Here is an 11,903-nt window from a genome sequence, read left to right as displayed (position 1 = left end):
TATTTTATTATATAAATTATAACCATTCATATATGTTTCTGAGTTAATAAATGTTTTTCTGACTTTTTTAGTACTATATACATGCTCTGTACAAGGTGTTTCTCTCTTTTCTTTTTATTATTTACATTAGAGTACAAATTAAGATAATTCAGGGGATCACGAATGCACATGACTCATACGGAACCTTTCTCCTAAAGTATAAAAAATAATTTATTACGGTGAGGGTACTGGCAATACGATATTTACATGCAATATTTATCTATAGCGTCTATAAGAACATAGATTATCAATACAAAAACATTTATACATTGTGGTGTTTGTAGCTTAGCTATATTATTAAACTCTACAAATAGATTTTTAATGAGTTGAAAAATAACATCTAAACGTATAAGATATACTGTTATAACAATTCATTATAATGCTATATAATAATACTTCATAATAGCGTAACAATCACAATTCCGCTTACTAAAAAAAAAGTAAAATTAAAGATATTTAGTAATGGCAGTATTGTACGAAATTCAACTTATCACATAGAAAACCTTCAGCGCTCGTTTCTCTTTTCGCTTTCTTCTTCTTTTGCACTTTCTGGAATTATGCTGGTATGGAAATTGAACGGGAAATTGATATGTATTCTTTGCAAACAGAATGAAAAAAAATCTCTAATGATGATGTTCATGTGGCAATTGGGGAAAATGAGTAATCGGCAGATCCCGTCACTCCCCTTGGGACTCACCGGGGACTGACGGCATCCTGAGTGATGAAAGTTGCGCAAGGAAAATGATGATGGCTTATTGTTCTCGGCTTTTCTGACTGTCATCCCCCATCCATTCTCCTGTCCTTCGTCCACTGAAAAACATCATTTCTTGCTCAGTGAATTATGGTGTTGAGAGACATGCTGAAGTGCTATTATTGAAACAATTGACGTTAATGGAACTTTAATGTATTTATCATGTAGTAAGCATTTTTTAATACATCTTAATTAGTATCGACACGATAAATAATTAATGAACCACAAATTACACCACATTGACTCAGCCACTTAAGGGCTGTTCGGAGTATCATACAATTCTTTCTTCTATTATAAATCTTAGATTATCCTTAGCAATTTAAATCTAGTAAATCTGCTTTACTGTTTTATAATGGATTTTTGATGACGTTAATAAAAACTAAAGGCAGGTTACTGGGAGGAAAAATAGTTATTGCAACATCTGAGGGTTTTTTTACTAAATGAGAGAATTATATGTTACGAATTAATATGTTTAAACATAAAATGCCTCTCCCTGATTGAAGGTATGTAGTGATGGTCGATTCAGGAGGAATTCCAAGGTAGTCGTTTTCTTTGCCTCAGTAATGCTCAGGCACGTAAGGCAGTAATGAGGACCGCCCTCATTTATAATGTCTTTGTCGACCTAATCACCGATCCGTAGGTTATCAAGGGTGCCAACAACCATGTATGTAGGGATATCTTTAAATTTAAAGATGTGAGGAAGTTTTATTCATTTTGTACTTAATGCAACATACTTCATGCAAATTCTTTACTTAAAAAGCACTGATTTATATAAGCTTAAGTCTGCGTACGCATATATACATATTCGCGTGTACATAGTTGAGCCTTTCACTTCTTGCAGTCCACAGGTAATCCAGTTTTTGTAATTTGCAATAAATTACAGGCAAGTCTCGAGAATCATCCACCCCGGATACTGGCACTCCGGGTTCAGACCTCGGTCTTGACCGCCACGGGCTATCAACAGTTACGTAATTTGAGCCCCCGACGCAATCAATTCCTAAATTCATTCACACTCACACTTAAAAACATTTTTTCCTATTTACATACCATTCATTCAATTAAGGGGGATGGAGTTCTCAATATTCCTCCATCACTCTTTTCATCGATTGTATAGCTAACCTAATCGAGGGTCGACGGGTACTCGATATTCCGCTATCGGCCCTCTTACCCTACACATTCACACCAATAAATACATTCACTCTTAATACGCACTCATCTTGTAGATTGTGCAGATTATCTGAGGAGCTTTTTTGTTACTATATTTGGATAATTCCTCTTTGAATTTAGTCTCCAACTTTTCCCAACAGCGGCGTTTACTTCTACCAATGGCAATTTTCGCTCTTTAAGTGAAGACAGTTATTTGTTGATTTCAAGAAAGTCAAAAGATAATAATGTCAAAGATTACGCCTAGATATTTTAATTAGAGAAAATAATTACACCTTCATTTAGCACAAGTGGCTTAAGTCCTCCTCCTAGTGCCAAGTTTGTGGTGAAAAGAACCAAACTCGGCCTCTGGTTGGAACTTGGCAAAACTTGGCCGGAATGGAAATGGCCTCTGAAAAAGCATCTGATACGCTGAATAATAGAATCTATTTAACACATATTTCATTAGAATACCGACTACTAGAGCTTTGCTGTTACTGTCAAACTTCCTACGTACAGATTTCTTACTGGCTATATTCTTTTCTTCAAAGTTTGGATTAAAAACGTTGTTTTTGGTATATCATCGTCATTTTATATAGCAATACGAATAAAAAAAAACATATAGCAACACCAAAATAAATAAACCTACAGATAGATCACATGCTAAAAAAGCATTTTAAAGAATATTCGGTAGAAAAATTTAGAACATGCTTTATTGCATTCACAAAATATATTATTTTAAATTTATATCTTAACAAATATCTTAAACTTGACAAAACCGTTTGAATTAATTCATAGTTATTTACAAAATTAATGAGTACTTTTTTATACATGTTATATTATTTATAACAATATTTTTTAGTAAGTTCGTTTTCAAACGGCTTCTGCAACATAATATATAAATTGGGTTATGATGGGTTCTTAAAAATCCAACTGTGTTATCATGTTTCTTTGATTTAAAAGTTAAGAGAAATGTTATTTCGTTTAAAGCATTTTAGTTACAAAATGCATTATATACAAGTATGGAAAATTGAATCGCTAACTTAAAATTGACCTTCTGATTTATAATATATGCATTATGTTTTCCAGTACTTGTCTATTATTTTCGTTCATTCCGAAATCTCTTTCTTTCGCTAATTTTCCAATTTTCTTTTCCATTTTTATTTATTTTTTTAAATGGGGAAAAAGAGGGTCCGCTAAACAGTTAAACATCAAGTTCCTTAGGTTGTAAATCTATTACTTTCCCAACATGTGTGGCATTATCACGATTTTACTTTTGATCACCTACTTTATAAATACGTTGTTATGTAAAAGTTTGTATAATGATTGTTTTAAAACGAAAAGAAAATAGATTGACGCGGATGGCGTCAAATAACGTGACTGAACTCTGTTTGCATGAACGGTAAAAAAATTCAATTTTTCTCTATTTTTCTCGCCCTCTTACTAAGCTTCTGTCAATTTTGTGCTCTATTTTAATTCTGTATAAATTTAACAAGTGATATTGTTGAAACTATACTTGATTCTGCATACCCAAGAAGAAGAATTCAGTCTATCTCCTCGGTCTCGAGTGACTAACTCCACAGAGGATCCTCTTAAACGCCTGCCTGAACTCTGGGCTGAATATCGTGTAAATAACGGGGTTGAGGGTGGAATTGAAGTATCCTAGCCACAGGAAAAGCGAGGCCAAGTAATCGTTGATGTAACACGTTTCGCACAGTGGCATGAGCAGGGCCATAATGAAAAACGGCAACCAGCATACGACGAACGCCCCCGTGATAATGGCAAGCGTTTTGGCAGCTTTACGCTCCCTTTTCGCCTCCATCGTCTCCTTCTTCGTCTCCCGTTTCGTCTTCTGCGGCAGGGCGGGAGCAGGCTTGGAGTTGTTGGCCGGCATTTCGGCAGTGGACCTGAAAACATTCGGATACTGTTAGAAATGATTTCTATCCTAATTTAAAAAAACAACCGCATGATTAATTGGACCAGTAAATTAATTTAGTTTTGGTAAAGTTAAAACTAAGTGAATTATCATTTTTATTATTATTATCGTTTTTAAATTTATGAAATAAATTTCATCTGGTCTTTGACGGTGTCACCAGTACTACACCCAGAGGAAACCAGCCAACTCGTAAATAAGAGAACTGACGCCGTCAATATCGCGAATATCGTAACTATCATGGAATACTGTAACATCTCAAAAAAGTAGTATTGTCGGAAATGACTTGTGAAGTTTTTACTACTTTTTCTGTGGTATTCGAGTCGTTCATTTTAGTCTGTTGATAAAATGAGCATATCACAGTCTGTTGTAATAACAAACTCATACGATACTCTGTATTTTAGTGAGTTTTCTCTCGTTTGTTATCTGTTGTACTTTATCGACACAGGTAATGCGCCGTATGTGAGAAGTGTTTCCCCATCATGACACATTCAGAGCAGGGGTGCTGATTTGCATCCTCAGTTTTTCTTGCTATTTTTGTGCACATCATTAAAGATCATGACGCTTTCTTGACAGTGGTACCTCTATGTTCCTTAAAAGCCAGTGCTTTGTCAAGTGCGACGCCTTAACTTTAGGCTTCTTTCTTTATTTTTATCACATTATATTAAGTTTTATTTGCCGTTTCTTTTCTGAATAAAAGCGGCTATGGTTGTTTTGTTAGGGATAACCCTTGATCGAGCGGTTTTCCACCATTAACCTGTGATTTTTAGCTCTACATTACTATGTCACATGGAGTTTCATCGAATTGTCTTTTGATTCAGTCAATTCATTTGATGAAGTCAGGACAATATCGCCCGCATAGCCCAGGCACATTATACCTTTGAGGTTCAGAGCGGATAGGTTGGAATTTTTTAAATTTTTTATTTTTACATTTTTATTTTATTTCCTGACTTGCTAATCATACCATTACTATAAAACACTAAAACAAAATGAAAGACTATGCAGTGTCACAGAAAAAGTGTAACAACTTAGAAACAAATGTGTATGTAATCGCTCTATGTCGGAAGTGAGTCTGAATTATTACAATTTTACACAGACGTAACAGGCCCCTATAATGGCACACTGTAGGGGGTGGTTGGCGTGGTGTTCCTCAAACAATGTTGATCAATTTCTGAATAAAATGGCGTAACAGACTTAAAATAGCCAATTTTCGAGATGGTTATTTACCGACGGGTGCGGCCACCTTAAGCTACAATCCTTGACTTGGTCAATAGGCTGGATCGATTGGATGATTATTTTTGAATTTCTGGAGGGGAGAAAGGATCAATTCGTTCTGAAGGTTCAGGTCAATCTGGACAGTAACGTAGTAATGAAGCTGTGATAATTTCTTTTAGGGCGTTTGATTGAATGCTGGTTGGCTTGGCTTGGCATAACTCATAAGAGATTTCCGCCCTAAATATCTTCGTAGTTCTCCAAATCTTCTATTAACTCTTTTCTTAATTTTTCTGATGGAATTCCACCTGTTCATGTCGGAAGTTGCATCTACAAACCAACAGTCCAATGTACAACAATAGTACTTATTTTTGTCATATTATCTACTTTGCTTTGTTTGGTTAAGCGTTATTTGATCATTTATTGATCTATTTAGATTAGTACAATTTGATGAATTTCTATTTTAATATTTTTCATTACCGTAGCTTGTTTGAAATTTGTAAACAGTTCACACTCTGTCGTTAGAAACGTATTTTACTTTAAATTCTAGTACATTGTTCTCTCAGCATTGACAGTAAAGAACAAATATACATCCTTAAAAGATAAAAGCATACCAGCACCAGTGCTTTACCAATTTGCATAAGGGTGCAATTATAACAAGATACTCGACAACAAACTTGAATAAGCGAGGTGTGTTTTTCAATTAGATAACGAGATGTCTTTGTTGTCTTAACTTCAAAAACTTCACTGTTTTTTTAAGTGTAGCTTATTATGCTTAAATATTTTGATATTTTACCTATCAGGACTCACTGCACCGGAGCCGTGGTTGGTCGTTATCGTGAAAGCTGTCGTAGCTCCTTCGCCACTTCCACCTTTTTCTGTGTCAGTCTCGCAGACCGAACCCTCCACTAGTGCCACCTCACCTTTCTTGCTCTCCCATTCTCCCATCAACCTAGAACATCGGCGGAAATGAACTTCCAATTACATATTCAAATGTTCTAAATCTGAAGTAACTTCTCATTTTCTCAGACAGACAGACACGTATATGACAGATACGAGCTAACTAGCTAATTAGGCGATTAATATATAAAAATAAAATTACGTTTTTATAAAATACCGTTGTACAAATTTTTCAAACGCTATAAATATTAATCAATTTAAAAATATCACAATTAGAAAAAAAACCGATATTGATAATAAACCAATTCAAAATCTCCAGATATTCTGATTTTGTTTTTCTCATTATTGCAATATAAATAAGTAAACTTTTTAAATTGTCTGAAAAAAGTAGACGATTTGTTTATTTATTTTAACGAGATACATTAGATTTACTAGTAAAAGATTATTTTTTATTTATTTATTCATAACCTTGTTCTTAAATTTGTTACATTCTTCTTCCATTCTGGAGAGTGGGGCATTATAATTGAATGATAACATGGGGTAATAATCATTTTATCATTTACCTCGAAAAATAAATATTTTGAAATGTGGTTTTCTGTCTTTGTTGTGCATTTCAAGGTTTTTATATATCACTGGATTTTTTTAATATAAGATATTAAAATAAAATGTAAGCTCGTATTAATTATTAAGACAAATAAGATGTATAAAAATGTACAAGACGCTTTCAGTATAGTAGGCCAAAAAACATTTTTCCCGAAAAAACCGTTCAGATTTGTTTTGAAACCCGTAAATGCGAAATTTCATCGAAAACGAAAAGTAAGGCATTTTTTGTTGGATTTGCGGTGGTAATTTTATTCTAATTGATGAACGGTGCTGAACTCAAAAAGTCATGACATTTCTGAATTTTATCCAAATTCGACGATATTACAGCCGTTAAAAAGCTAATCTATCTTCTTTCGGACTTTGCCAATAAGGTTTTGATTTTATGCCATTGTAATGAAAAAAATAAGAATGAAATTAACAAAAAGCAATCAGATGTTTTATTTTATATCTCTAAGTTTAATTTATTTACGGATGCCTGGTTTAGGCACTTACGCGTAGTTTATAGGGCTCTCAACCCCTTAATTTCCGTGTAGATTCGGTGGAATTGTTTCAAATTTATTACCAGTTGGGTGATTTTCGAATGAACCGAAGGTGAACAATTTAATAATTATTTGCAAAAATTTTTATTCAAGTGTTTTTGGAGGGCAGAAAGCGAATATTATCTTTGTTTCTTGCAAAAAAAGTTTAACCTAGTTTGGATAAATGCAAACCGCGGGTGAGCTATTATATATAATTATTTTGTAACCGAGCGACGTAATAAAATAGGTTAAAATATTTCCTAATACGATTCAGCACATTATTTTATTAACCTAGGTAAAAAACTAATCTGGTATAGAATAACTTCGAAACACATAATTAAAAAAATTGTTAAAATATTTTCTTACGATTCCTGATGGTCATCGAGAAAAACTGTCAGACACGTGCCTACTATTTTTCTAATTAGTTTCACCAGAAGAAGTTTAATTGAAATCGGTGGTCCCACTCTGTAGCGCCCCTTGTAAGAATCACTCTCATAGATTTTTTGAAAAATTTTATAATTTTTCAACCAATCGATTTTTATTATTATCATAGGAATAAAAATAACAATATCAACAATAAAAATTTCACTTGAGGAAAAACAAATAAAACATAATCCATACGCAAAGAATAAATGGAATTTGGGAAGTTTTGTAAAAAGAGCCGGGCCACCTGGTCGGGTCAGGTTGTTTTTGGAATCCTCTTTCCGAGATGAACACAGTCTTAATCCGAGTAACTTTTCTTTTAACACAAGAGCCGACGGAATAAGAAATTATGTCACGTTTTTCCCTGAAATACCGCCGAATCCGATAAATACTTCCGTAAGTCGACAATGGTGTCGTATCCAACTCTGGCAAACACGCCCTATCACCAAACTTTTGTTTATCTTTATGGTTTAGGATTGAAACCCGCTTTCTCTCGTCCGTGATATTTTGACAGGATATCTTTCAGAGGGATTATTAAGAAAGGGGATGAAATCGACTCACATTTCACGACTGAACTTCTCACGTTTTGTCAGAATGCCATAGGAATGACAATAAAGGCAGACAATAACTTATTTTGTGAAAATTTTATAATATTTATATGTTAATGACAACTCATAATGACATTATTCTAAATAGCATAAAACTACTTTTGCATTGTATACTCTGAAAGGCAAAAAAATGGCCGCCCTTAATATTATTAATTATCTCTTACAAAATCCTCCATTGATTATTTTACAACAATAGTTGATCCGTTTAAAAGTAATAGAGGTACATAAAACACAGATAAAATTTCCCACTAGTGTTTACAATTGGAGTTTGTAAATAAATCTTTGAATAGTCAATCTCTTCTTTTCTGTAAAGCTTTTGCTAATGTTCCGGTAGTTAATTGTTTTAAGTTACCATTTTTAAGTTTCAAATTTGGTTAAGTGATGGTTTAAATGTTTCATATTCGGCCAGAGTGCTTAAGATTCCCAGACTGTCCGAAGGGAATCTTCGTATCATCGCTACCATGATACCGGAGGTTACTCAAGAAGGCATAGATCAGATTGCCATCATCTCACATCTCAAAGAGAGACGATCGCTTTATTTTCGAATTTAGTTTCGAATGTCGTTCGTAATCGACCATCTACCGCTGTTAAGGACAAGGAACGATTTCAAGAAGTTAGAAATGCTAATGTCAGTTTACGCACTGTAAGGCTAAGACTTTCAGAAGCAGGATTACGTGCGAGAAGGCCTGCCACCTGGTCCAGACCTTCTGATAAACCACAGAATATCTCGGTTAAGTTTCACAAGAAATCACATCAATTGGTTTGAGTAAGATCGGACTAAAATTTTCTTTTCGGACGAGTCAAGGTTTTATTTGAGGTCTTCTGACGGCTGAGGGAAGGTTTGGAGACCCTCTGCTCGTTCAGCAGGAGTTGTAGAGACGTAGTCCGGGAACGTAAAATAAATAGTTTTATATTTTGTTCATTTTTAGTATTGAGGTTTTGTTTATATAGTGAAATATTTCAAAATTATAAATGTTTTAAAAAATAGTGTTTTTATATGGTTTTACCTCTTTTTCGAAAAGAAGTTAAATTTTCCACCCGCCTTGCCCGCCTTCTCTGAAATCGGCTGTTTTGGCGTCCTTCGGCGTCTTATCCGTTTCCTGGCCGTCTGGAAGATCTTCCAGTAAAGGACCAGAATGACGAGGAGTGGTACATAGAATGTGGAGCATGTGGCGAAGATCTGGTAACCGAGATCCTGGGAGACGAGGCAGCGCTGCTGCAAATTGATCCGCTCCAGGTGATCGGGGTCCTTCCATCCGAACTGCGGTGCTAAGGATACCACGATCGCCAGCGTCCAGATCATGACGATCATAATCACGATACGGCTCCGGTTGCGGTTGTGTATGTAATTCACGTTCGTGACCGCCCAGTACCTGTTAACATAAATTTACACATTTTAAAAATATATTTTATTTCTTACAAATCTGACAGATAATTTTTCACAAAATATTTAGCTACCAGAAATTGAATTAGATGGATTTTTGAGTTTTCAGGACTACAGTAAAGTATTTATTAACAATTTTACTTCCAGAAAAGTGAATTTCACAATGTTTAGGCCCATTTGAGTCAGTTTTGTTTATCCACAATTAGTGGTAAGTTTGTTAACAAGGCATGCATGTTTAATTTGAGCAGCAGATAATTTGCTGAAAAATTGACATAGTTAGCCAATAATTTTGAACAACTCAACTTTAAATGGCATAAATAAATTAATTAACTTAACACACACACACACACACACACACACACACACACACACACACACACACACACACACACACACACACACACACACACACACACACACACACAAACAAACAATCTATCGCAAATAGCTAATAATATCAAATATTTGTGTTATTTGTGTGATTATGTAAAGATTAAAGAAGAATCCTCGTATATCTCATGGTAAAGTTAAGTGGCCTAATTGTTAATAAATTCGAGATTAGACATCGCCTACTCCAGTGTTGTTGGGATTCCAGGGTCAGACCTTATATTTAGGCACGGGTCATTGGGAACTATGTCACACTATACGTTCACAAAAATAAATACAATCACGCTATACGTTTAACACAATTATAAGATGTTGAACCGGAACACGGGCACTACTGGGTTTGTCTTCACTCGCGGGTTTTTTGTTTGAGTTATTCAACCGCGTTTCGGCATTACGCCATCTTCAGTGAAAAACTGTCTGTCATTTAGTCTGAGTAGTTTTTATATAGTATTGCGTCCGTCGCTTGTCGCTGGGGGCGTTGCGTTAGGGGGCGTGGTCTCCGTGCTCGTTGGTCGGTCTCGGTGGCGGTTATTTCCGTTGTCAGTTATTATTTGTGCGTTGTTGGTTTTTTGTTTTTTCCTGGTGTTGGTTGCGATGTTTTGTTCTTCCGAACGTTTTCGTTTTTTGTTATGAAGTGTTTTTAGTGGTGTAAAGGTGGTGTGTGGTTGTGAGTTTGTTTGTGCGTTTATAAGTTTTCGTCTTTAAGTGTTATTTGTTTGTATATCTCGAGGTTCTCCAGTATGTTTAGTTTTCGTCCTTTTTGTGCGTTGTGTATTAATGTCATGCTTGTTTCTATTGTGTTTGGTTCGTTGTTGTAGTGTATTAAGTGTGTGGCGAAATTTGATTTTCCGTCATTGTCTCTGAAGGATCTAAGATGTTCTTTGAATCGATCTCTTAGTTTCCTTCCAGTCTGTCCGATGTAAGTGTATCCGCATTGACATGTGATGCTACAAACACCGTTGCTGTCTAGCGGGTTAGTTGTGTCTATGTTTCTTTTTAGTAGTTTACCTGTGCTATTGTTGGTCCTTAGTGCTGTTTTCAGTTCGAGTTTGTTGAACCGATTTGTTAGTGTGTAGGTTTCTTTTCTTGTGTATGTGAATATTGTCCATTTGTTGTTGATTTGTGTTTCGTTTTTTCGTTATTTTGTTTTGTTTTTTAGAAGTTTATGTATGGTGTTTATTTTGCATCCGTTTTTTATTGCAATTACAGTTTTTCCGTATTTAAAATGTTGGTTTAATTTGAAAACATATATGAAGATGTGTCTGTTCTCGAATTGTTTTATCTAGTTTTTCTTGCCGGTTTGGTAATCTTTCCTAATTAGTTACTCAACTCAGAGCGAGAACTGAATTGAATAATTTTAATCCTCAAACAAATTAAATTTGACTTTACTTTATTCCTAACTGTACGTTTTTTTTACGTACATGTTTTTTTTTGTTTTGTGGACAAACTAATGTAGTAAAATAAAAGCATTCAATTTTATATAACAAAAATGTTACAAAATAAAACAAAAAAATCAAATCAGAAGAAGAATGCGTAAACAAAACACGAATACATTCATAAATTTTGTCCAAAATCAGTTATTTATTCGATCAGTTATCTTCTGTTTGACTGTTGAACTAACGCTTCTATGTAGTTTGGATCATAAGTCGCATTATCGGTCAAACAATGCTCCGACTGACGTTATCACCTACTTAAACAAAGTTTGCGTACGGCTGGAGCTTAAAGTGCTGTAACTTTCGGACTGACAAGCAGTGGTCGGATTTAACTTTAGCTAAGTCCGTACAGTATTCGTTATAATTTTTCGATAAGTCTAGAATACAAAACATAAACATAGACAACTTTATATGAGACCATTAATTTATATATTATACAAAGTTATTATAACATCGAATTGATTATTATTAGAGGTGTTCTGTCAGCAGACTATTGATATTTAAACACTTTTATTGATATTTCCATAATAATAATAAACTATATTACATTTACTCTATATATATATATA

The 11,903-nt window shown here is 34.4% G+C and overlaps 1 protein-coding gene across 2 annotated transcripts in view; it reads right to left on the bottom strand.

Moving 5' to 3' along the window:
* LOC106668446 (5-hydroxytryptamine receptor-like) overlaps window positions 1-11,903 on the bottom strand; it is a 335,670-nt gene continuing 323,767 nt past the window's right edge. For both annotated transcript variants that reach the window (XM_014397223.2, XM_024228775.1), the window contains 4 exons: window positions 9,138-9,503; window positions 5,875-6,030; window positions 3,464-3,840; window positions 1-849 (listed from right to left, as the gene is read on the bottom strand). In XM_014397223.2, coding sequence (XP_014252709.1) covers window positions 3,483-3,840; window positions 5,875-6,030; window positions 9,138-9,503 — 880 coding nt within the window. In that variant the 3' untranslated portion in view covers window positions 1-849; window positions 3,464-3,482. The remainder of the gene's footprint in view (window positions 850-3,463; window positions 3,841-5,874; window positions 6,031-9,137; window positions 9,504-11,903) is intronic.

Source organism: Cimex lectularius, unplaced genomic scaffold (genome assembly GCF_000648675.2).
Source record: "Cimex lectularius strain Harlan isolate CLEC.00 unplaced genomic scaffold, Clec_2.1 scaffold273, whole genome shotgun sequence".
NCBI lineage: Eukaryota > Metazoa > Arthropoda > Insecta > Hemiptera > Cimicidae > Cimex > Cimex lectularius.
Note: the sequence above shows the minus strand (reverse complement) of the source record. Positions and strands in the feature narration are given on the sequence as shown.